Genomic DNA, 25,265 nt, shown 5'->3' on the forward strand with positions numbered 1-25,265 from the left:
ACTAAGGTCTGCCATCTTCACCGAGCTCGGACTCTCCCCAAATCTCCAACCTCTCACTGAACCAAGCCCCCTCCATCATCACCCAAACTCAACCAAAATACCAACTGCAACGCCAACCCACCCCACAACATTTTCAAATGGTTGCAAAGCTTTACTCTTCACCACCACAGCCTGAAGCAGCAAAAAAAATAACAAAACATTAAAAGCATTTATAATTTCTCATGAAAATTAAGTGGCAGGAATCGACAAAGTGAGAAACATCGTAGTGCCAAGTGGGCCAACATGACAAGTATCAAGGTCATATCATAGCTAGACAGCTGAAACTCTGGTGGCCTGAAGTTGTCTTTTGCTTGCCAGATCAATGGCACCTCACTGTCATATTCGACAGCGTGTGCTGTGGCAGTGAAGAGGTCAGCAGAAAATGAGAAGACATTTTCCAACGCTAACTTGAAGCAACTATCTAAGATGTGTAATTGTCATCCTGAGGAAATTTTAGCTGAACATTGCAAAGTCTAGAAGTTTGTTGTAAAGCATGGCACCACAAACTTTGAAGCCAGCAAAGTGTTAACAGCAGAATAAAAGAATTCCCGCAGAAAAGTCATCTGGCATAAATTGGCAAATGTATAACAATGAACATTCAATGCATGTGGCTGTCAGTGTAGCTAACACCTTCATCTATGAATCACTTCCACAGAAACTGGAGATTATGCCTCTTTCCAATGCTTCAATCTCATCAGTTTGAAGTAATATATTTATAGACCAGCGTGAATGGTAACATCACTTGTAAGAGCTGTGAAGGCAGGATGTCAGTTCCACATCTCATGATCTATAGTATAATAAATCATCACATTGCAGCCCTTGTCGCACTTCAGGTGTCACATAAGTCTATATACAAACTTCTGTGCTACTTTTTCATCTGATTGGCTTATATTTCAATTCAATTATGGGTTTTGAGTGAAATGTATTAAAGTAAAGCAGAATCTGAACCAATGATGTCGCTCAAATATTTTCCCAAAATCCTTTAGGTTGCAACAAATAGGAACAAACAACATCCTGGGGGTTACCATTGACCAGAAACTGAACTGGACTAGCCACATAAATACTGTAGCTGCAAGAGCAGGACAGAAGCTGGGAAATCTGTGACAGATAACTCACTTCGTGGCTCACCAAAGCCTATCCACCATCTATAAGGCACAAGCCAGGATTGTGTTGGAATACTCTCCACTTGCCTGGATGTGTAGCTCTAAAAAACACTCAAGACGTTCAACACCATCCAGGGCAAAGCAGCCCGCTTCACTGGCGTCCCATCCAGCACCTTCGACATTCACTCCCTTCACCAGTTACAGCAGTATGTACCATCTACAAGATGTGCCACAGCAACTCACCAAGGCTTCTTCAACAGCTCCTTTGAAACCCACAACCTCTAGCACCTATAAGGAAAGGGCAGCAGATGCATGGGAACGTCACCACCTGCAAGTTCCCCTCTGAGCCACACACCATCCTGACTTATGGAACATAGAACATTACAGCGTAGTACAGGCCCTTCGGCCCTCGATGTTGTGCCGACCTGTGAAACCCCTCTAAAGACCATCTACACTATTCCCTTATCGTTCATATGCCTATCCAATGACCATTTGAATGTGTTTAGTGTTGGCGAGTCCACTACTGTTGCAGGCAGGGCATTCCACGTCCTTACTACTCTCTGAGTAAAGAACCTACCTCTGACATCTGTCCTATATCTATCTCCCCTCAATTTAAAGCTATGTCCCCTCGTGCTAGACATCACCATCCGAGGAAAAAGGCTCTCACTGTCCATCCTATCTAATCCTCTGATCATCTTGTATGCCTCAATTAAGTCACCTCTTAACCTTCTTCTCTCTAACGAAAACAGCCTCAGGTCCCTCATCCTTTCCTCATAAGATCTTCCCTCCATAACAGGCAACATCCTGGTAAATCATCTCTGCACCCTTTCCAATGCTTCCACATCCTTCCTATAATGAGGCGACCAGAACTGCGCGCAATACTCCAAATGCGGCCGCACCAGAGTTATGTACAGCTGCAACATGTCCTCATGGCTCCGAAACTCAATTCCTCTACGAATAAAACCTAACACACCGTACGCCTTCTTAACAACCCTCTCAACCTGGGTGGCAACTTTCAGGGATCTATGTACATGGACACTGAGATCTCTCTGCTCATCCACACTACCAAGAATCTTACCATTAGCCCAGTACTCTGTCTTCCTGTTATTCCTTCCAAAATGAATCACCTCACACTTTTCTGCATTATACTCCATTTGCCACCTGTCAGCCCAGCTCTGCAGCTTATCTATGTCCCTCTGTAACTTGTAACATCCTTCTGCACTGTCCACAGCTCCACCAACTTTAGTATCATCTGCAAATTTACTCACCCATCCTTCTACGCCCGCCTCCAGGTCATTTATAAAAATGACAAAAAGCAGTGGCCCCAAAACAGATCCTTGTGGTACACCACTAGTAACTGGACTCCAGTCTGAACATTTCCCATCAACCACCACCCTTTGTCTTCTTCCAGCTAGCCAATTTCTGATCCAAACTGCTAAATCACCCTGAATCCCATGCCTCCGTATTTTCTGCAATAGCTTACCATGGGGAACCTTATCAAACACTTTACTGAAATCCATATACATATCAACTGCTTTACCCTCATCCACCTGTTTGGTCACCTTCACAAAGAACTCAATAAGGTTTGTGAGGCACGACCTACCCTTCACAAAAGCATGTTTACTATCTCTAATCAAATTATTCCTTTCCAGATGATTATACATCCTATCTCTTATAAACCTTTCCAAGACTTTGCCCCCAACAGAAGTAAGGCTCACTATTCTATAGTTACTGGGGTTGTCTCTACTCCCCTTCTTGTACAAGGGGACAACATTTGCTATCCTCCAGTCCTCTGGCACTATTCCTGAAGGCAAAGATGACTTAAAGATCAAAGCCAAAGGCTCAGCAATCTCTTCCCTAGCTTCACAGAGAATCCCAGGATAAATCCCATCTAGCCCAGGGGACCTATCTATTTTAACACTTTCCAGAATCGCTTTCCAGTAACTGGACTCCAGTCTGAACATTTCCCTTATGTACCTCCTTATGTACCTCAAGCCCTTCTAGTCTAGTAGCCTGTATCTCAGTATTCTCCTCGACCACATTGTCTTTTACCTGTGTGAATACTGTTGACAAATACTCATTTAGCACCTCTCCTATTTCCTCGGACTCCACGCACAACTTCCCACTACTGTCCTTGACTGGCCCTACTCTTATCCTAGTCATTCTTTTATTCCTGACATATCGATAGAAAGCTTTTGGGTTATCCTTGATCCTACCTGCCAAAGACTTCTCATGTCCCCTCCTGGCTCTTCTTAGCTCTCTCGTTAGATCCTTCCTAGCTAACTTGTAACTCTCAAGCGCCCTAACTGAACCATCACGCCTCATCATTACATAAGCCTCCTTCTTCCTCTTGACAAGTGTTTCAACTGCTTTAGTAAACCATGGTTCTCTCACTCGACCACTTCCTCCCTGCCTGACAGGTACATACTTATCAAGGACACGCAGTAGCTGTTCCTTGAACATGCTCCACATTTCCATTGTGCCCATCCCCTGCAGTTTTCCTCTCCATGCAATGCATCCTAAGTCTTGCCTCATCACATCATAATTGTCTTTCCCCCAGATATGACTCTTGCCCTGCGGTATATACCTATCCCTTTCCATCACTAAAGTAAACGTAATCGAATTGTGGTCACTATCACCAAAGTGCTCACCTACCTCCAAATCTAACACCTGTCCTAGTTCATTACCCAGTACAAAATCCAATACGGCCTTGCCTCTTGTTGGCCTATCTACATACTGCGTCAGGAAACCCTCCTGCGCACATTGGACAAAAACGGACCCATCTAAAGTACTCAAACTATAGTGTTTCCAGTCAATATTTGGAAAGTTAAAATCCCCCATAACAACTACCCTGTTACTTTCGCTCCTATCCAGAATCATCTTTGCAATCCTTTCCTCTACATCTCTGGAACTTTTCGGAGGCCTATAGAAAACCCCTAACAGGGTGACCTCTCCTTTTCTGTTTCTAAACTCAGCCCATACTACCTCAGTAGTCGAGTCCTCATCAAACGTCCTTTCAGCCACCATAATACTGTCCTTGACTAACAATGCCAACCCTCCTCCTTTCTTTCCACCTTCCCTGAGCTTACTGAAATATCTAAACCCCGGCACCTGCAACAACCATTCCTCTCCCTGCTCTATCCATGTCTCCGAAATGGCCACAACATCAAAGTCCCAGGTACCAACCCATGCCGCAAGCTCACCCACCTTATTCCGGATACTCCTGGCATTGAAGTAGACATACTTTAAACCACCTTCCTTCCTGCCGGTACACTCCTCAACTTTGAAACTTCACTCATGACCTCACTACTCTCAATGTCTTGTGTACTGGAGCTACAATTCAGGTTCCCAATCCCCTGCTGAACTAGCTTAAACCCTCCCGAAGAGCATTAGCAACAGCTGTTCATTCGCTGTCACCAAATCAAAATCCTAGAACTCCCTCCCTAACACCTCTGGGTGTACCTACACCACATGGACTGCAGCGGTTCAAGAAGGCAGCTGACCACCACCAATTAGGGATGGGCAATAAATGCGGCCTAGCTAACGAAGCCGGCATCCCATGAATGAATTTTTAAAACTCAATAAACATTTGTCTGCCATTTTCTCTCAGTCAAATATCCAGAACACAAAATAAGGTTGACAATAAAAACATTTAAAATGATGCTTTGTCCAAAACATGATTTAAACTTATCTGTAAAATTGTCTTATCTTTTGAGTAGCTATACTCACATTTTTCTCTTGGACTTAGTTGCTCTCAAAAGCTTTGGCTTTCACTTAATGTGCTCTTCAGTATCATAACTCCATTAACTGAAAGGAATTATCAACATGATCCTGCATATCACAAGATGTAGTTGGACTTGTTTAGCAAGTAATATTTTCCAATATGCACCAGTATGATTCTCTGGAGCAATAACTAAAAATGGAGATATTGTCAAGCTTTAACAGTACATTTGCGTTTGCTTTACCAAGCGATGTGGAAATGAGTTGATGCATTGGAATAGTCAAATCTGGAGGAGACTAAAGAATGGGTGAGGATTTCAGTAGCTAACGGGCTGATGTAGGGTAAAGGCTGGCATTTCATTTAAGGTGGAAGCAGGTGGGAAGGAAGGCAGGGAATTCAAGGGATAGAAGATTGGGGGAATTGGAATGGAAATTGAAATCACCAAGGATGAGTAGATACTCAATGCAGAAGGTGGCAGATATTTTGGAGGAGAAAATAAGGGACAACAAGGATTTAAAAAAAGAATCGAGAAGCATGGAGCATGATGAGGCGCTTTAAAGAAAAGAAGGTACCAGAACAGATAAGAGGCACATGCAAGCACTACAATTTCAGGGGAGAATGAGATGGGAAATGTAGCCTGTTGGAGAGATTTCAGCAAGGAGACAGGTGCTGTCATCCACAAGCTAAGTTTCAGTCAAAGGCAAGATATGAATACAGCCAGGCACAATAAGGTTGTGGGTGGCAAGTGTTGTAATATTCCTTTAAGGCATTGCAGCATGACATCAATTCAAGGGAAATGTGTCATGTGATCCAGTCTCAGTTCCACTTCGGCCTGAAGCACAACACACAGACACAGCTCTTTGATTTGGTTTACTTTAATGCAGCATACGTTTAAAGAACTGCATTTTTAATTTACCTCATAGTTTGTTGATCTAGTTTATTTGGTTAAATGAAAAGAAGCAAACAGCTCTTCGGCTTTGATGTCTTTATGCTTTCTGTTTATGTATATCTGTTCATATTTGCCTAGAAATAGGGATTGTGCGAACAGTTTGTGTGTTAATTTATTAATTCTAGGCACAAGGAATTCTAGGATCAAGACAAAAACAGGAGATGGAAATATTGGACTTAGGTTTGGAGCAGCAGCCAAATGGATTCACAAAGTATATATTTTGTTGGGCACAATTAAGCTATTACTATTGGGCTCCAAACATTGGAAATCCAACACCGTATGTTCAAACCGTTATCCTTGTTGCTATTTACAAAAATGGATTTCCTGCAGAACCAAAATGATGGCTGCTACAAGTCACATGAACGCAGTCTGCTATGTCTTAGTGGCCGCATTCTTGTCTCTGAATCAGGAATGTTGTGGGTTCAAGCCTCACTCAAAACTCCAGCACTATTGGAGGTGCTGTCTTTCTGGTGAAACTTTGATCCAAGGCTCTCTACCTGCCCTCTCCAGTGGATGTGATACTGTTACTGTTTCAAAGAAGAGTAGAGGAGTTTTCCATGTGATGGTCAATATTTAACCCTCAACCAAGATCATTAAAACAATTGGCTAATCATTATCCCGTCACTATTTGTGGGATCTTGCTGTGTGCAAAGTATCTGCCACATTGCCTCCACTGTAACAGTGAAACTTTCAAAAGTGAAAGGCACTATATAAATGCAAGTTGTTTCTTTACTGATCTGAGGTTAAGTGCATTTTAGTAAATTGGTTTTAGGATGTAACTTGCGATTTTCAGTTTCAATTGAAACATTTAACCGACTAAATCACACCAAATCAACCTTTTCTTTAGCAAAATTGTGGATCAACGTGAAGTTAGACTAGCTACATTGAATGCAAACATTACTTTTACAATAACTTTTATAAGGCTTACTTGGCCCGGATGTCGGACATGTCATTGTTACAACTGAGAAGGAGTTTGCACTTCTCCAGTCTATCATCAGGTGAGCAAGCTTTGGGATTTATATCCTCGAGTTGACTGCAAAAATCACTGAGACCTTTGCAGAGATCCAGAAACATGATCAAGATTCTCTTGTCAGTTGAACTGTTACAGTAATGGTCCAGGTAATTTTGAACCTGCATGGAGAAGAGTTAAAATAAAGATTGGAATTAATCTAGTGGTATCTGTTCACAATGATAAAATAAGGTAGATATTCATGAATTGTCTCCACATTATTTCTAGATTTTAGGCAGCTAACAATTAAAAAGCAGGGCAGCATGGTGGTGCAGTGGTTGGCACTGCTGCCTCACTGCACCGAGGACCTGGGTTCGATCCCAGCCCAGGGTCAGTCTGTGTGGGTCTCACACCCACAACGCAAAGCTGTGCAGCGTAGGTGGATTGGCCATGCTAAAATTGCCCCTCAATTAGAAAAAAGGAAATAATTGGGTACTTTAAATTTATGACATAAAACAGGTGAAGCTTTTATAGTGAAATTTCCTATTTCAAAATGGTTTTCCTACTTCTCCTGGCAGTGTTCCTGTTCATTGGATTGTCTGTGGCTGAGATGACGGGCTTTGCTATAGGCCTCCAGTCTGCTCCTTGGCTGGTTAGAGGTGGACAAGCCCATGATAATTTTTGTTTAAATGTTTTTCAGAGAGATGGCATCATTGATGACACTAGAGCAGAGACTGGTGGGGTTTAAAAGTTTTGACCATGTCCATTCATTACACTCTTCTCCAAGAATTCCATTTCTGCCTCTTTGTGTCTGCATCCATGCACTCATCACCTGCAACTCCTCGGATTGTAGCACTCCTTTGGGTCCACAGCTCCCCTGTGTGCCCGCATCATTTCTTTCTTAACTTCCATCCTGTTGGTACTGCTTCCTGGTTAAGTGCTGCCCAGTCACATGTAGCATGTATTATTACCCAAGATAATTACAATTATCCCTTTATTATTGATGCAAACTTTTAAACTCTCAAAACATTCTTAAAAACATTTCCAGGTTCCACAGGTATTTTAAAGCAATTAAAAATTTTCCTTATTCTACTGCTTCAGGGTCAAAGGTCATCACAAAAGATAAATAAATATGATATAGTGATGGGTTAATGGGGCATTTGTGTTTTCTTTACATATTCATAGCTATGTTGATCATACCACTGCAAAATTGACGTGTATGCATTCTTTTTAGTAAGCTAGTGGCTTCCCTCTGGTATATGATTTCTGGCATGATATGCAAACATGCACATAATGATATACAGACAGGCAGCTAATGAACACAGAGAACAGGAAATGACCAATGAGCAGGCAGGACACTCAGGGATGGTATCTCACTCTAAAAGGCATGAGGCATTCACACTCCACCTCTTTCCACTGATGAACATCTACAGGGTGAGTCAGGGTGTATGTACAGTATCACACCTCCAGCACGTGGCTAAGAGCTAGTCTGGTTCAGTCAGACAGAGTAATCACACTTAGGTTAGCAGAGAGTCGAACTCCTAGAGAACTGTACTAACTGTGCTACAGGTTCAATAAATCAGATTAAATTAACTCCAAATACCAGCCTACCAATAAGCTACACAGAGTTAAAATGAAATTACTTTACAACTGTGAAATAAATATATGGAGTGGCTGAATGGGATGACATCTGATATACCCATAATGGGGACTTTAATTATAGATTATAATTATAGCAATACACAATGACTGATAGGATACTAGGAATTACAATGGACCCGAGGGACCTAGGGTGCATATCCATTGGTCCCTGAAGGCAGCAGGACAGGTAGGTAAGGTGGTTAAAAAGGCCTACAAGATATTTGCCTTTATTAGCCGAGGCATTGAATACAAGAGCAGGGAGATTATGATGGAGCTGTATAAAACGCTTGTTACGCCACAGCTTGAGTACTGTGATCAGTTGTGGTCGCCACACTATAGGAAGGATTTGATAGTATTTGAGAGGGTGCAGTGGAAATTCACCAGGATGTTGCCTGGGCTGGAGTTTGTTAGCTATGAAGAGAGGCCAGTGAGGCTGGGGTTATTCTCCTTAGAGCAGAGAAGGCTGAGGGGGGATCTGATTGATGTGTACAAAATTATGAAGGACATAGATAGGTTAGATAGGAAGAATCTTTTACCCTTAGTTGAGGGGTCAATAACCAGGGGGACATAGATTTAAGGTAATGTGCAGGAGATTTAGAGGGGATTTGAGGAAAAACCTTTTCGTCCAGGGGGTGGTGGGAATCTGGAACTCACTGTCTGAAAGGGAGGTAGAGGCTGGAACCCTCAAAACATCTAACGTGCATTTAGATGAGCACTTGAAACACCAGAGCACATCAGGCTACAGACCAAGAGCAGGAAAATGAGATTAGAATAAATAGGTGCTTGATGGCCATCACAGACACGATGGGCCGAAGGGCATCTTTCTGTGCTGCAAAACTCTATCATTCTAGCTAAATATTGTGAAGTGGAAATACTTTCATATATAAATGGAGGTCAGATTCAGATCTAGATCGATTTCAATTGAGTTTCAGTTGAAATAAACAATAGCCATAAAAACAGCCCGGGGTACTGAAGTATCATCAGAAATGTTCACAGAGTGTATTTAGCAGAGACTGCAGGAAACAAGACATCCAAGAACGTTCAAACATTTATTAACTCTATACAACTATATGCATGGATAGGAAAGCACGAGGCTTCTTCCAGTGCATCTCTGAGTTCTAGCATCATTGATGATGTATAGAATGTTTTTTCTTAATTTAGAGTACATAATTCATTTTTTTTCCAATTAAAGGGCAATTTAGAGTGGCCAATCCACCTAGCCTGCACATCTTTGGGTTGTGGGGGTGAGACCCATGCAGACTCGGGGAGATTGTGCAAACTCCACATGGACAGTGACCCGGGGCCGCAGTGCTAACCACTGCATCACCGTGCCGCCTTAATGATGTATAAAAATGTAAATGTGGCCACAGTCCCAGAGGACCATAGGCTGCTCTCCCCTTTTGAGAGCTGACTGGTGGTGATTTAACATGAGGGTCACCACACCTCACGCGAGGGGGCAAAGTTGAGAAGGCGGGGCCATCCTGAATAACCTCAGCTGTTACGAGAATTGAACCTGCGCTGTTGGCATCATGAACCAGCTGTTCAGTCAACTGAGCTAACCAATCCCCACTGATGATGTATATTAGCTATTAGTACAATAGTTTTATGCTACAGTTAATACAGCTCTGATTTAAGCAGAATCCTCCTTTATGAGCAACTATGGAAAAATAAACACACATAGCTACCTGTGAAAGAGTGGATACGGGTTTGGTCTTGTCATGAGCATTCTCACGAGTATGATCCAGTGCGGCAACAAATGTGAATTGCTGCTGTTTGAAGAGTAAATAGCGTTGTTCCAGATCTCGCAAGGTAGCCTTCAGCTCATTCATGCCTTAATAGGAAGTAGTTTAAACGTATTAAAGGTAACTCATTCACAATAAACTGATCCTATCGCAAGTGTAACAGTAAACCAAAAGGACTGTGAATAGAAACACATAATTTTCAAGTTTCCTCAGAAATCTCCTAACTTTCTCTTCGATTTGGGCCAGAGATCCCCTCCAAAATACCCTAATCCTGGTTTACTTTCTCCTGCAGTTGTTTAGTGCATTCTCTCCCTATGTTTCTTCTTCCAAATTGCATTACCTCACATTTGACTGCAGTGAAGTTCATCTGTCAGGTTGCCCATTTGGCCAACTTGTCTATGTCCTTCTGAAGTCCCTCAGCGTCATCCTCCCAATTTACTATTCTCCATACTAGCTTAGTATCATCTGCAAATTTAGAGATTTTACCCTCAATACCCATCACTAAATCGTTTATATAAATCAAAAAAAGCAATGATTTCAACACTGAGCCCTGGGGGTCACCACTTTCCACTGGTCTCCAGTCTGAGAAATGCCCATTTATACCTACCCTCTGTATCCTATATCTTAGCCAACTTCTAATCCGTGCTGCCAAGGGTCCATCAATCCCAAACATTTCTAATTTGCTAACCAACCTGCCATGTGGCACCATATTAAATGTTTTCTGGAAGTCCAAATATAGAACATCCACAGCACTACCCTCATTTACTATTCACGACACCGCGACACAGAACTCAATTAAATTTGTCAGACATGACCTGCCCTTGACAAAATCATGTTGACTGTCTAGTATTAACTTATTTTCCTCTAAGTATACATTTGTCCCATCCTGTATTATGGCCACGTTCTCCTGCATATACTGCAGGAATTTCTCCCCTTCCATGCCCCACACTTTACCCTCCTCCTAGTCTACCTTAGGGTAATCGAAATCCCCAACTATCACAACCCTACTTGTTCTGCAGGTTTCTATAACCTGCCAAATGCTCTCATCTCCTTCCTCCACACCATTTGGAGGTCTGTAATAAATACCCAACAAGGTAACCGCTCCCTTCCTGTTTCTCAACTCCAACCATTGGATTGTTCTAGAAACCTTTCTACCGCATGGTGCGCAATGAAGAGAGTCCCTCCTCCACATCAGCCACATGTTGTTCAAGGACTGCTATCCTCTGGCACGTCATGCAGATCTGACTGTCCTGGATGTCTTGAGTGTCCAAAACCTCCTACATCTTGCACGCCACACACGTCACAAACTTTCCCAGCGTCTCTGCTAAGATGATGCTCACTCTGAGACTCTAACAGCCCCTTTCTCTTGCTCTCTCTTGTTTTTGGTTGGGGGGGGGGGGGGGGGGGGCAACACTACAGCAGTTTCAGCTAAAAAAAAGACGTAGCTGATATTAAAAGATGGAGGCCTCTCAGAGATATATTTCTAGCGCTTTTTTTTTAACAGACAATTTTATTGAGGTATTTTTGGCATTGTAAACAGTAACAATATACATTAGTGTGCAGATACCAATTACAAAAAACATAGTGCAAATAACAGTACCACTCTCGCAAATAGAACCCGCCTATTCTTCCCCCCTACTCTACACTATTCTCCCCCCCCCCCCCCCCCCCCCCCCCCCCCGCTGACGATTAGTTCCGCGCGAAGAAGTCGATGAACGGTTGCCACCTCCGGGCCAACCACGATAGTGATCCTCGTAAGGCGAACTTGATTTTTTCCAAGCCGAGAAAGCTTGCCATGTCTGACAACCATACTTCGGGGACTTTGAGTCCCTCCAGGCCAACAGTATTCGTCGCCGGGCTATCAGGGAAGCAAAGGCCACAACGTCGGCCTCTATCCCCTCCTGTACTCCCGGGTCTTCCGACACCCAAAAACCGCCACCTCTGGACTCATCGCCACCCTTGTTTTCAGTACCCGGGATATACCGTCCGCAAATCCCTGCCAGTATCCCCTGAGTTTTGGACACGCCCAGAACATGTGGACATGGTTCGCTGGTCCTCCCCACATCTAGCACACTTGTCCTGCAGCCCAAAGAATTTCCTCATCCGCCACCGTCATGTGGGCCGGTGAACCACCTTGAACTGAATCAGGCCGAGCCTGGCACATGTTGCGGTTGCATTTACCCTCCTTAGAGCGTCTGCCCATACGCCTCCCTCCAACACCCCACCAAGCTCCTCCCCCTACTTGAATTTCAGTTCCTCGGTCCCTGTGTCCTCCGCTCCCATAAGCTCCTTATAAATACCCGAGACTCTCCCCTCTCGTACCTCACTCCCGGAAACTACCCTGTCCTGGATCCTCTTCTAGTGCTTTTTAACCAGCAAGCGGAAAACATATTTAGGATCCAAGAATTTTTTTAAACCGAAGAAGTAGCCCAATTTGTCCCTGCAGCCAGCTCTGCCATTCATTTAGCTCATGGCTAGTCTGAACCTCAACTACATTTACTTTGGGAAGCACGGTAGCATAGTGGTTAGCACAGTTGTTCACAGCTCCAGGGTCCCAGGTTCGATTCCCAGCTGGGTCACTGTCTGTGCGGAGTCTGCTCGTTCTCCCCGTGTCTGTGTGGGTTTCCTCCGGGTGCTCCGGTTTCCTCCCACAGTCCAAAGATGTGCCGGTTAGGTAGATTGGCCATGATAAATTGCCCTTAGTGTCCAAAAAGGCTAAGTGGGGGTTACTGGGTTATGGGGACAGGGTAGATACGCGGGTTTGAGTCAGGTGCTATTTGTAAGGGCTAGTGCAGACTTGATGGGCAAATGGCCTCCTTCTGCACTGTAAATTCTATGATCTATGATCTATGAGTACCCATCCTAGCTCCCTATCCCTTGAACTCTGTTGAACTCAGCCTAGAAATGTTCCATGCAGCTTCCACACCTTTTGGGGGTGAGGTTCCTATTAACCTTTGCGTGAAAATGTGCTTCTTGATTTAAAATTATGTCCCCATATTATTGATTCCCCAATCAGAGGAAATGGTTTATTTGTATCTATTGGACTGAATCCTGATAGTATTTTAGATAGTTCAAACAGATCACCTCTTAATTTTCTAAACTCGAGAGAACATAAGCCAAGTTTCTGCAACCTCTCCTCACAACTTAACTCTCTAAGCCCTGTTATCGTAGAATCCACGAAGAGACGCAGGAACTCAAGGGAGGATAAATGAACTCAGGTTGGGCGGCACGGTGGCGCAGTGGTTATCACAGCCTCCACAACCCAAAGATATGCAGGGTGGGTGCATTGGCCATGTTAAATTGCCCCTTAAATTGGGAAACAAAAATTGGGTTATCAAATTTTTAAAAATATGGACTCAGGTTTATTTAGGTATTCACAACTAACTCTTCACCCCTAAGTGTTACCTTCCCCTGATCTGTACTCAGATTGGGGTTTTAACAGTGAGGTTTCCCCTTGTTAAGGGTAAACCCCATCCCGTTTAACCAGGGGGAATTCATACTCAGTTGTAGTCATGGGGCACTGGATGGTGCACAGCCCATAGCCTCCAAGGCTCTTGTGAATCTGCTCTGCACCCCTCCAAGGTCAATATATTCTCTCTGATGAAATAGATGCAGTACACTAAACGGAGTCTAACCAGAGATTTCTGTAACTGTAACATAACTTCCCCCACTTTGTCTTCTAGGCCACTCGTGATAAAGGAAGCATTCTATTTGCCTTTTTGATTGCTTGCCTGTAATATCCCAAGACGGGACTTATGGGGTGGGAATGATTATCTTCCCTGTGGCCCTCACAGAGTACGAGCTCCCCCGCATGGGGAACTCTATTAACCAATGTATAAAAGGACGGCTAGTAATGCACCGACCAGAGAAGGAACCCGGTAGAGATCTACTGGGTAGTGTACATTTGTTATTGTAAATAAATCTAAGTTCTTGGGGAATCAATAATGAGGGGACATAATTTTTCAATCAAGAAGCACTTTTCAAGGGCAGCACGGTGGCACAGTGGTTAGCATTGGTGTCTACGGCGCTGAGGACCCGGGTTCGAATCCCGGCCCTGGGTCACTGTCCGTGTGGAGTTTGCACATTCTCCCTGTGTTTGCGTGGGTTTCGCCCCCACAACCCAAAGATGTGCAGGATAGGTGGATTGGCCACGCTAAATTGCCACTTAATTGGAAACAATGAATTGGGCACTCTAAATTTATTTTAAAAAAGGAAAAAAAAAAGAAGCACTTTTTCACACAAAGATTGATAGGATTCTCTTCCCAAAAGATGTGGAAACTGCACTGAAGGACATTTCTAGACTGAGATCAATAGATTTCTGTTCGGTAAGGATATCGGTGTGGCCTCCCCATGTCCTTATTAAACGGGCGATGAGGAGTAAACTGGTTTGCTGTCGACGCTGCAACCTACTTGGCTGAGCCACCTCCCTGATTTTCTGGACCCAGTTTGGAGCCAATTATTTTGCCATGCCTCTGGGCAATTAGGTGCATTTGACGTCAGTGTTGAAGACTGGAACCAGTACACAGAAAGGATGCGTTACTTCTTCCGGGCCAACAATATCACAGGGAACACACGCAAGACGGTCATACTGTTGATGGTCTGCATACATTCCGGATGATCCGGAATCTCACATACCCACATATCTCGTTCGATCAACTCGTGGCACACAACACATTAACCCAGACCCGACAGTAATCGTTCAGAGGTATTGTTTTAATATGGTGGCGAGGTCCCCCAGTGACTGCATCATCTTCGTCTGTCTACTTCCCTGCTCCAATCTGCATTCCAGGTACTACCCCTCTTCATTTAGTGTTGTTGCTCTTCCTTTCTGAGAAAGTTACACAATAAAATTTTATATTTTTCTTTAATTTCCATGGGGGATTTTAAGCACTTGCTTAAGATTCAAATGCATTGTTCACTTGCTTATTAGCCCTTCCTCCTGCTCAAGCATCCTTCTTTTTCCAACTGATATATAATTATTTTTTAAAAATCCTTCCACCCCTTCACTTTCCACCCTAGATTTGTATTTCTTGCTGACGTTTGAATGGTATATAATAAGGAGGTTAGAACATAGAATTTACAGTGCAGAAGGAACCCATTCGGCCCATCGGGTCTGCACTGCCCTTGGAAAGATCACCCTACCTAAGCCCACACCTCCACCCTATCCCTGTAACCCAGTAACACCACCTAAACTTTTTAGATGCGGAGGGCAATTTAGCATGGCCAATCCACCTAACCTGCACATCTTTGGACTGTGGGAGGAAACCGGAGCACAAGGGGAGAACGTGTAGACTCCACACAGACAGACAATGACCCAAGCCAGGAATCGAACCTGGGACCCTGGAGCTGTGAAACAACTGTGCTAACCATTCCAGGGAGGATATCTCCAATAGCTAAACACCTGGACAGGTGATGAATTCACCATGTGCCAATATGGCTAACTAACTCACAACGATAGCCAAAATACCTCCTAAGGATTTGTCCCTAATCCCCCTTGGCAGCCCAGAAAGGCCATTCCCAAATAATTTCACAAGCTCAAATAATTTTCTTTAATTGCTTAGACTACATAAGCATTTAAAACAAATCTTATATGGCTTGCTGCCACTTGTGAGTCATAATTGTAATTCATAAATTCTGTGTCTGGCTTATCAGGATACACTGTTGAGCATCACAGTTCCATCAGGGGAAGTTGTAAACTAGAACTCTCATGAGGCATCCCTTTCCCTATCCAGCCCTCAGGCACAGCAGGAGTCAATTTCACTTTGGTCTGCCTTTTGAAGTCAATGGAAAGAAAATCGGCTGTGTATGTGTAATGATTCGCCAATCCACTCCTGGAAACATAGAAAGTTATGGTGCTGAATGAGGCCATTTAGCCTTTGTGTCTGTGCTAGCTGATCAAGAACTTCCAGCCTAATCCCACTTGCCAGCTTTTGGCCTGCAGCCTTACTGATAACAATATTTCAAGTGCATATTGGTTACAATATTTCAAATGCACATCTAAGCACTTTCTTAATGAGAACAAGATTTTTTGCCTCAACCACTCTCTTTCTCAGACAGTGAGCTCAAGATGTCAAACATCCTCTGGATGAAATATTTCTCCTCTAATTCTTCTATGTATTTTACTTTACATCTATGCCCCCAGTTATGACCTCTCTGCTAAGGAAAGGAGAATCTTCCTAATCACTCTATCTAGCCCCTCATAATTTTAGATACCACAATTAAATATCTCCTCATCCCCTGATGTTCCAAAAAGAGACCACAACCCTCTTCAATCCATTCACAAATTTAAAAATTTCCAATCCTAGCAACAGCCTCTTAAATATTCTCTACCCTCTCGAGTGTGATCGCACCCTTCCTGTAATATGATGACCAGAATAGTACTCCGGCTTAGCTCGAGCATTTTATATAGTTCCTGCATAACCTCCCTGCTCTTATCCACCATGATGCTTGTAATAGTCCGCGTTCACAACGAGGAGAGTGCTTCAATCACAAAGTGATTTATTTGAACAACAAAGAGGTGAAACTATATACAGGCACAGCAACTACCAATATGGGTCTTTACTCCTGGACTCCCGGGTCCACAATCACCGGGCTCTGAGTTTTCTTCCAATTGACCATGGTTTGCACTCTCCTACGCAATAGACCTCGGGCGGGTCACGTGGCCTGCTAGCGATTGCTCCTTAAAGGGGCCACGCAACCACATCCCTCCCCCCTTAAGTCCCTCCTTGGCTCCTCACTCTGCAACTAGATTCATAGACCACAATCAGTAAGAATAAACAACACCTCCTCCATGATAGTCCTCAATACTGGGGCCCCACAAGGTTGCGAACTTAGCCCCCTACTATACTCCCTATACACACGACTGCATGGCAAAATTTAGCTTCAACTCCATCTACAAGTTTGCTGACGACGCGACCACAGCGGGTCAGATCTCGTACAACGATGAGTCAGAATACAGGAGGGAGATAGAGAACCTAGTGGAGTGGTGTAACAACAACAGTCTCTCCCTCAATGTCAGCAAAACTAAAGAGCTGGTCATTGACTTCAGGAAGCAAAGCATTGTACAGGTGCAGAAGTAACAGAGTTGTTGTCATGTGTCATGTGAGAGTACCTTTAAGAAATGGGTGTTTATTACCGCAGTGATGTCAGAGAGTGGGTGGAGCTGGGCTGTCTGTCAGGTTTTTACTTTTGTTTTAGGCTGTTTGCTGCAGGGTGTGTTTTAGTTTTGTTTACAGACCGGCTCATTGGTCTAGGGGTTCTCGCTTCGGGGTTTGTGCTACATGAAAATGTGAGAGGCCCCGGGTTCAAATCCCGATCCAGAGTACTTTGATGTAGTTTCGTTTTCAGAGCTGGATAGCTGTAGTCACAGCCAGAAGGTGTATTAGAGTCTCTCTCTGTAATCTAAAGAATGTAAATTGATCCTTTAGTGATTTAAAACTAATAACTGCTCTCAGTAGTGACTTTAACCCGATGTGCTTCTGTTGAAAGGTTTTGTTTTACGTCTTATGGATGTTAAAAGGAAAGTAAGAATTACTTAGTGTTGTATTCTTTGGGGGTTGCATTTGAATTAATGGTTGCTAAGATGTTCACTGTATGTTTTAAAAAGGTTAACTTGAGTTCATAGAATAAACATTGTTTTGCTTTAAAAAATACTTTTCCATTTCTGCTGTACCACACCTGTAGAGTTTGCCGGGTGCTCCCCATGCCACAATCTAGTAAAAGTTGTGGGGCAGGTGAACTCCATGATAGACTTTGGGGTTCTCTAACCCTGGCCCATAACAAATGGGTGACTTCAACTTCCCTAACATTGACTGGAACCTCCTTACTGCAAATGGTTTGGATGGTGCAGATTCTGTCAGGTGTGTACAGGAAAGTTTCCTGACTCAATATGTAGATGGGCCGACTAGGGGGAATGCCATATTAGACTTGGTGCTCAGCAACGAACCAGGCCAGGTGTCAGATGTCTCGGTGGGAGGGCACTGTGGTGACAGTGACCACAACTCCTTGACCTTTACCATAGTCATGGAGAGGGATAGGAACAGACAGTATGGGAAGGTATTTAATTGGGGGAGGGAAATTATACTGTTATTAGACAGGAGCTGAGGAGCATAAAGTGGGAACAATTGTTCTTGGGGAAACAGTAATATGGGGGTTATTTAAGGAGCACTTGCTGCGAGTGCTGAATAGTTTTGTCCCACTGAGACGAGGAAGGAATGGAAAGGTGAAAGAATCTTCGATGACAAGAGAAGTGAAGCTTCTAGTCAAGAGGAAGAAGGAAGCTTACATAAAGTTGAGGAAGCAAGGATCTGGCACGGCTCTAGAGGGTTACGAGGTAGCCAGGAAGGAACTCAAAAATGGACTTAGGAGAGCTAGAAAGGGGCATGAAAAAGCCCTGGTGGGAAGGATTAGGGAAACCCCTAAGGCGTTCTACACTTAGGTGAAAAATAAGAGGATGATCAGAGTGAGAGTAGGGCCGATCAGGGATAGTGGAGGGAACTTGTGACTGGAGTCTGAGTTGATGGGGAGGCCTTAAATGAATATTTTGCTTCAGTATTCATTGGAGAGAGGGACCTTGTTGCCCATGAGAACAGTGTGAACCAGGTTAATAGACTCAAACAGGTTGATATTAAGAAGAAGGATGTGCTGGAAATTTTGAAAAACATCAGGATTGATAAGTCCCCTGGGCCTGATGGGATATACCCAAGGTATGGGAAGCGAGGGAGGAGATTGCGACACTGTTGGCGATGATCTTTGCGTCGTCGCTCTTCACTGGAGTAGTACCTGATGATTGGAGGGAGGCGAATGTTGTTCCCCTGTTCAAGAAAGGGAATAGGGAAATCCCTGGGAATTACAGACCCATCAGTCTTACGTCTGTGATGAGCAAAATATTGGACAGGATTCTGAGAGATAGGATTTATGATTATTTAGAAAAACATAGTTTGATTAAAGACAGTCAGCATGGCTTTGTGAGGTGCAGGTCATGCCTCACAAGCCTCACTGAATTCTTTGAGGATGTGACGAGACACATTGATGAAGGTTGGGCAGTGGATGTGGTGTATATGGATTTCAATAAGGCTTGGATGACGAAGTGGAAGGGTAGGTTAGTAAGTTTGCCGATGACACGAAGATTGGTGGAGTTGTAGATAGTGTTGAGGGCTGTTGCAGGTTACTACAGGAAATTGACAGGATACAGAGCTGGGCTGAGATGTGGCAGATGGAGTTCAACATAGATAAATGTGAAGTGATTCATTTTGGAAGGTCGAATTTGAATGCTGGGTTAAAGGCAGGATTCTTGGGGTCCACATACATAGATCCCTCAAAGTTGCCACCCAGGTTGATAGGGTTGTTAAGAAGGCATATGATGTGTTGGCTTTCATTAACAGGGGAATTGAGTTTAAGAGCCGCAAGGTTTTGCTGCAGCTTTATAAAACCCTAGTTAGACCACAATTGGAATATTGTGTCCAGTTTTGGTCGCCTCATTATTGGAAAGATGTGGATGCTTTGGAGAGGGTACAGAGGAGATTTACCAGGATGCTGCCTGGACTGGAGGGCATGTCTTATGAAGAAAGATTGAAGGAGCGAGGGCCTTTCTCACTGCAGCGAAGAAGGAAGAAAGGTGACTTGATAGAGGTGTACAAGGTGATGAGAGGCATGGATAGAGTGGATAGCCAGAGACTTTTCCCCAGGGCGGAAATGGCTGTCACGAGGGGACATAGTTTTTCAGGAGATTGGCGGAAAGTATAGGGGAGATGTCAGAGGTAGGTTCTTTACACAGAGAGTGGTGGGTGCGTGGAATGCACTGCCAGCAGAGGTGGTGGAGTCTGAGTCATTAGGGACATTTAAGCAACTCTTGGACGGGCATATGGACAGCAGTAAATTGAAGTGGTGTAGGTTAGGTTAACCTTAGATTAGGATAAATGGTCGGCACAACATCGTGGGCCGAAGGGCCTGTCCCGCGCTGTACTGTTCTATGTTCTATGTAATCCCTGTCTGCATCAACAGGGCTGAGGTGGAGATGGTTGACAACTTCAAATTCCTAGGTGTGCACTTCACCAAAAAACTGTCTTGGTCCACCCACGTTGCGCTACGACCAAGAAAGCACAACAGCGCCTATACTTCCTCAGGAAACTAAGGAAATGCAGCATGTCCACATTGATTCTCACCAACTTTTACAGGTGCACCATTGAAAGCATCCTGTCTGGCTGCATCACAGCCTGGTGTGGCAACTGTCCAAGACCGTTAGAAACTTCAGAGAGTTGTGAACACCGCCCAACCCATCACACAGACCCAACACCCATCCATTGACTCTGTCTACACCTCCGGCTACCTTGGGAAAATGGGCAGCATAATCAAAGACCCCTCCCTCCCGCTTACTCACTCTTCCATCGGGCAGGAGATACAAAAGTCTGAGAACATGCACTAAAAGGTTCAAAAACAGCTTCTTCCCCGCTGTTACCAGACTCCTAAACGGCCCTCTTATGGACAGATCTGATTACTTTGCACATTTTCTCTACTGAGTAGTACTACACTCCTGTATGCTTCAGCCGATGCCTGTGTCTATGTATTTACATTGTGTATTTTATGTTTGCCCTATTATGTTTTTTTTTCCATGTACGGAATGATCTGTCTGAGCTGCATGCAGAACAATACTTTGCACTGTGCCTTGGTACACATGAAAATAAACCAAAACCAATACTATATACATTACAGGATAATAACAGGTAACTATTTACAATGAGGGCGAAAACATAAAAAGGGGGTGATGAGGTACAGTCTTTACTAAGGTCAGTCTATCAGACGATTCCAAGGTCTGGTGGACAGTATATGTTCTCTGGCAGGTTCTTCTGCTATCCAGCTAGTGGTGTTGGTGTTGTTAGCAGCAGGTGGTTGTGTAAAGGTCTCAGAAGGTGCGTTGGTGCAGCCCCCCCCCCTCCATTTCCTTATGAAGTAGCAAGAGAGGCCTCTTCTGAAACAATCCAATTCCTCATTTCTGGCTCTGATGAAGTAACTTTAGAGTTACCACTAGATCAACTTGTTTTGCTGTCAGAGTTGCAGCTTCTCTCCTTCCTATGTGGTCCAAGTGCTTTTGCACCTCTCTCCCCTGTACATCCATAAAATAAGACACCGGCACAGATCTTGCTATGATACTCCCAGATAACCATGATGGTCCAACCCCAAAGTTTCTAACTAAAATAAGATCTGCGTTGAAATATCTGTTACCTTTGGCCGAGTCATGGTATTCCTTTTGCATAGCTTGCCTCGCCTCCACCCTCCCACCAAATTGGGGAACACCAGGTCCAGCCGAGTTCGGAGACAATGGCTCATCAACATTTCCACTGGTGAAACCCCAGTGGTAATGGGGTGGAAGGGTGGGGTGGTGTTGTTTGAAAGGAGGATATTGGCCAGCTCAAGATGCAATGGCCTATCTGGCGGCTTTGACATGGCAGATTTGAAGATTTGCACTGCTCTTCCTGTCAGGCCGTTCGAGGTCAGGTGATAAGGGAATGTGCGGATGTGCTGGATACAATTGGTCCGCATAAAATTCTGGAATTCCACCCCCGTAAAGGGGGTGCTGTTATCCAAAACTATTTGGAGGTTATGAATCGCCAAAATTTGTCTTAAAGTTTCAATGGTGGCTGCCAAAATCGTTGTACAGATTTCTTGGATGTCTAACCACTTGGAGTGGACTCCACCTGCACCAGAACACTTTTCCGAGGAAGAGACCTGCAAAATCTATATGCAAACTTGTCCAATTGTGGCCTGGCCATTCCCAGGGATGCAGTTGAGCCACAGGCAGCAGGGGTCAGTTGTGACTGGCAAAAGTCACACTGGTAGACCAGATCTCAATGTATTTGTCGATGCCCAGCCACCATATGTAGCTGCTGGCCAAAATTTTCATTTTGGTTTGCCCAGAGTGTGCACTATGTACCTCTTGCAGTAGCGACTCTCTTGCTGGAGATGGTACCACCACCCAGGACCCTCCCCAGTAATACCCCTTCTTCACAACTGGTTTGTCTTTCCTCAGTTGGTGGGGTCTGATCTGCTCCAATTTATCATAATGCCAGCCAGATAAAACCATCAGCTTAACGTTTGACAGGACTGTGTCCCTCTAAGTCCAATTCCTAATATAAGTCGATGTCACTGGCAAGGTATCCAAAAAATTTAAAGCCAGGCATTTTCTTGTGGCACTGGGAGTGGAACCACTGTTTGATGGAGTGGGAGCATTGGAAATCTCAGTCCCCAGCCGATGTTGAAAAACATAACTATAGGCATCCAAAAGCAGAGCCCATCCCTGCAACTTGGCCAAAGCAATGGTGGGATAGGCTTATCCTCGCAGAGTAAATCAATAATGGTTATGATGGTAAAACAGTGACCATTAACTTATTGATGAACATTTTTGACACTGTATACCAGGCCCTCTTTTCCAATTTGTGAATATCTTCTTTCTGCATCTGTTAATGTCTGGGAGGTGAAGGCAATGCGTCGGCCGGTGCCATCTTCCATCTTCTGTGATAGGACTGCTCCTACCCCATCGCATAAGATTATCTATTGGTCTGGGTCAAAATGAACTAATAAATTGGATGATTGTAAAGCTAGCTTGACCTGATCGAAGGCCTGTTGCTGTGGGACTTTCCAGTGCCTGCGTTGGTATGTTTTAGGTGATGGTGTAATGGCGCTAATGTTGTTGTTAAGTTTGGGATGAATCAGCCGCAGTAATTGACCATGGCCAAAAATTATTTTAATTCCATGACGTTTTTGGTGCAGGAACCTCTCTGACAGCTTTTATCTTATCTTCTAAGGGGTTCAGGCATTTGCCATTAATTTTACACCCCAAATATGTGACTTAATTGACTGAAAGGTGCACTTTTCCCTTTTTAGTCTTCTGCCTGCATCTCTGATCTGCTAAAGGATTTCCTCCAGGCTAGCCAGATATTCTTCCTGTGAAACTCCCTTCATCAAATGTCGTCTAAGTACACCACAACTTTTGGAATTCCTTGTAGCAAGATCTCCATTGTGCCTTGGAAGATTGTACATGCAGACGATATGCCAAAAGGCAACTTTGTATACTGGAGAAGTTCCCTGTGTGTTGCATATTTCCTGGAGTCTTCATCCAGCTCAAGTTGTAGGTAAGCATGACTCAAGTCGAGCTGTGTGTATGTAAGGCCCCCCACCAGCTTTATGTAATGGTCTTCTATCCTAGGGATCGGATACTTGTTGAGTTGGGCTGCTTGGTTTATGGTGAGTTTGTAATTGAAAGAAAGGAAGAAGAAAGAAAATCGCTTATTGTCACAAGTAGGCTTCAAATGAAGTTACTGTGAAAAGCCCCTAGTCGCCACATTCCGCCGCCTGTTCGGGGAGGCTTGTATGGGAATTGCCACAGATCCTGAAGGTGCAGTCAGGTTTTAGGACAGGAACAATAGGGGACGTCCATTCGGGGAATTGTATTGGCCATCTGATTCCTAATTTCTCCAAATGTATCAATTTGGCCTCCACTTTCTGATGTAGAGCGTATGGGACAGGCTGAGCTCTGAAGAATTTTGGTATGGATTTGGGGTTCACGTAGATTTTGGCTTTGACCCCCTTGTATTTGGCCTGGCTCATTTTGAAAAATGCCTTTGTACTTGCACAGGATCTCTTGCAAAGCACCATCCATTATTTTCAAAAATTCTAGCTAATTTAGCTTTATCCCTGTAGCTCCGCCCCTGATCTTCCACAACGATCTCGTCCCCTCCCAACCCCCTCCTTTTATTCCCCATCTCCTCCCCCCCCCATCCCCTTCACAGGACTTGTCAGCCCCCCCCCCCCATCTCCTTTCCACCCACCCCCTCCATCTCTTCCCCATCCCTCTCATCCCATCCGATCCCTAATCTATCTCACCCCCATCCACCCCCAAATATACGTGTGCCGCATCAATTCTATTGTAGCCACGTCACGATCAGCCGCAAGCCTAAGAGGAAAGGGGAGTGGAATTCGGGTACTAACTTTGCACAATGTTCCTACATGCCTTACTGTAATGTACAGCGATGCTGCTGGATGCATTATTGCACATGGAACAATCTCATACAGAGCGTAAACAATGAAAGTGTATTGAAATGTCGTTTTGCAGTTCCGTATTCAGTATTTGTAAACATACGTTAGGTTTTGCAGGAGTTTATTGAAGACGTTGAGGATTGAGGATAAACCAGCAGCAACACAACCATTTCAAAATGCGTCGTTCTCTCTCAGATAGGATCTACACTGAGCAAAGAACATTAATCTCCAGGCTGTGTTTAAACATGGAATTATAAACCTTTCAAACGATCTTAATCTCAGAAAATAAGACCATCGATTAAATAAATACACTGATGTTCTGAATGTTAACTAATACAATGCAGATTTGCAATGCAACATAGAGTACATATTTCACCTCGATGGTGCATCATTAATAGTGAAACAATTGCTTTGTGTTAACCTACCTGAATCTTTGAAAAATGGATCTCGGATTACACCCAAATCTTTATTTCAATTCGTTGCTTTTTATGTGTTCCGGGTGGACTATTTCCTTCCAACCTGGTTAGTTTGTTACATTAATTGGATACATTTTCAGCTGGCACTATACTGTACCTAGTGACCATTGTTTAACTTCATTACCTAGCAACTGGACTGAGCCAAAGACACGTAATTCACGTTAACCCTCTCACTCACGTAACCAATGTGTCTCCTTAGGCATACCTCCAAGTTAAATACATTTGGTCAGTATGAAAATCGAGTGTTGGAATAATTTTACTTTTCACCGTGCCTTCAGCTACCATTGTCTTTCATTGCTCCTGCAGATGTGGCTCTTTGCACGCCTTGGCTTACATTGACCTGGTTTTTGCTGTCAGCATTCACCATTATTACTCAAACCAACACCAACTTTGCGAGTTTGGACATGCGCGGAGTATAGCGTAATGAGTGAGTGAGTTATAAGGCCCAATTATACAGCCGACATTATACTGTCAACGTTCACAGTCATTACTCCACGGAAACGGACAGCAGCTTTGGGAATACAGAAACATGTTGCTGTCAGTGAACCATAGGGTGCGCTGTAGAGATTCTTACAGACTGCAATTCCCCTTTACAATCACGGTGTGGCCAGAAC

General features: G+C 44.0%; 1 protein-coding gene across 3 annotated transcripts in view; it reads right to left on the reverse strand.

Annotated features, from left to right (window-relative positions):
* Positions 1-24,955, reverse strand: part of spaca9 (sperm acrosome associated 9) — a 39,527-nt gene extending 14,572 nt beyond the window's left edge. The window contains exons 1-4 of one of the 3 annotated variants that reach the window (XM_038781446.1): positions 24,601-24,955; positions 24,279-24,377; positions 10,088-10,233; positions 6,741-6,943 (exon numbers count right to left, since the gene is read on the reverse strand). In XM_038781446.1, coding sequence (XP_038637374.1) covers positions 6,741-6,943; positions 10,088-10,231 — 347 coding nt within the window. In that variant the 5' untranslated portion in view covers positions 10,232-10,233; positions 24,279-24,377; positions 24,601-24,955. The remainder of the gene's footprint in view (positions 1-6,740; positions 6,944-10,087; positions 10,234-24,278; positions 24,378-24,600) is intronic. The other 2 variants (XM_038781447.1, XM_038781445.1) reach the window with 2 other exon arrangements.
* Positions 24,956-25,265: the final 310 nt, after the last annotated feature.

Source organism: Scyliorhinus canicula, chromosome 21, assembly GCF_902713615.1.
Source record: "Scyliorhinus canicula chromosome 21, sScyCan1.1, whole genome shotgun sequence".
Taxonomy (NCBI): Eukaryota; Metazoa; Chordata; class Chondrichthyes; order Carcharhiniformes; family Scyliorhinidae; genus Scyliorhinus; species Scyliorhinus canicula.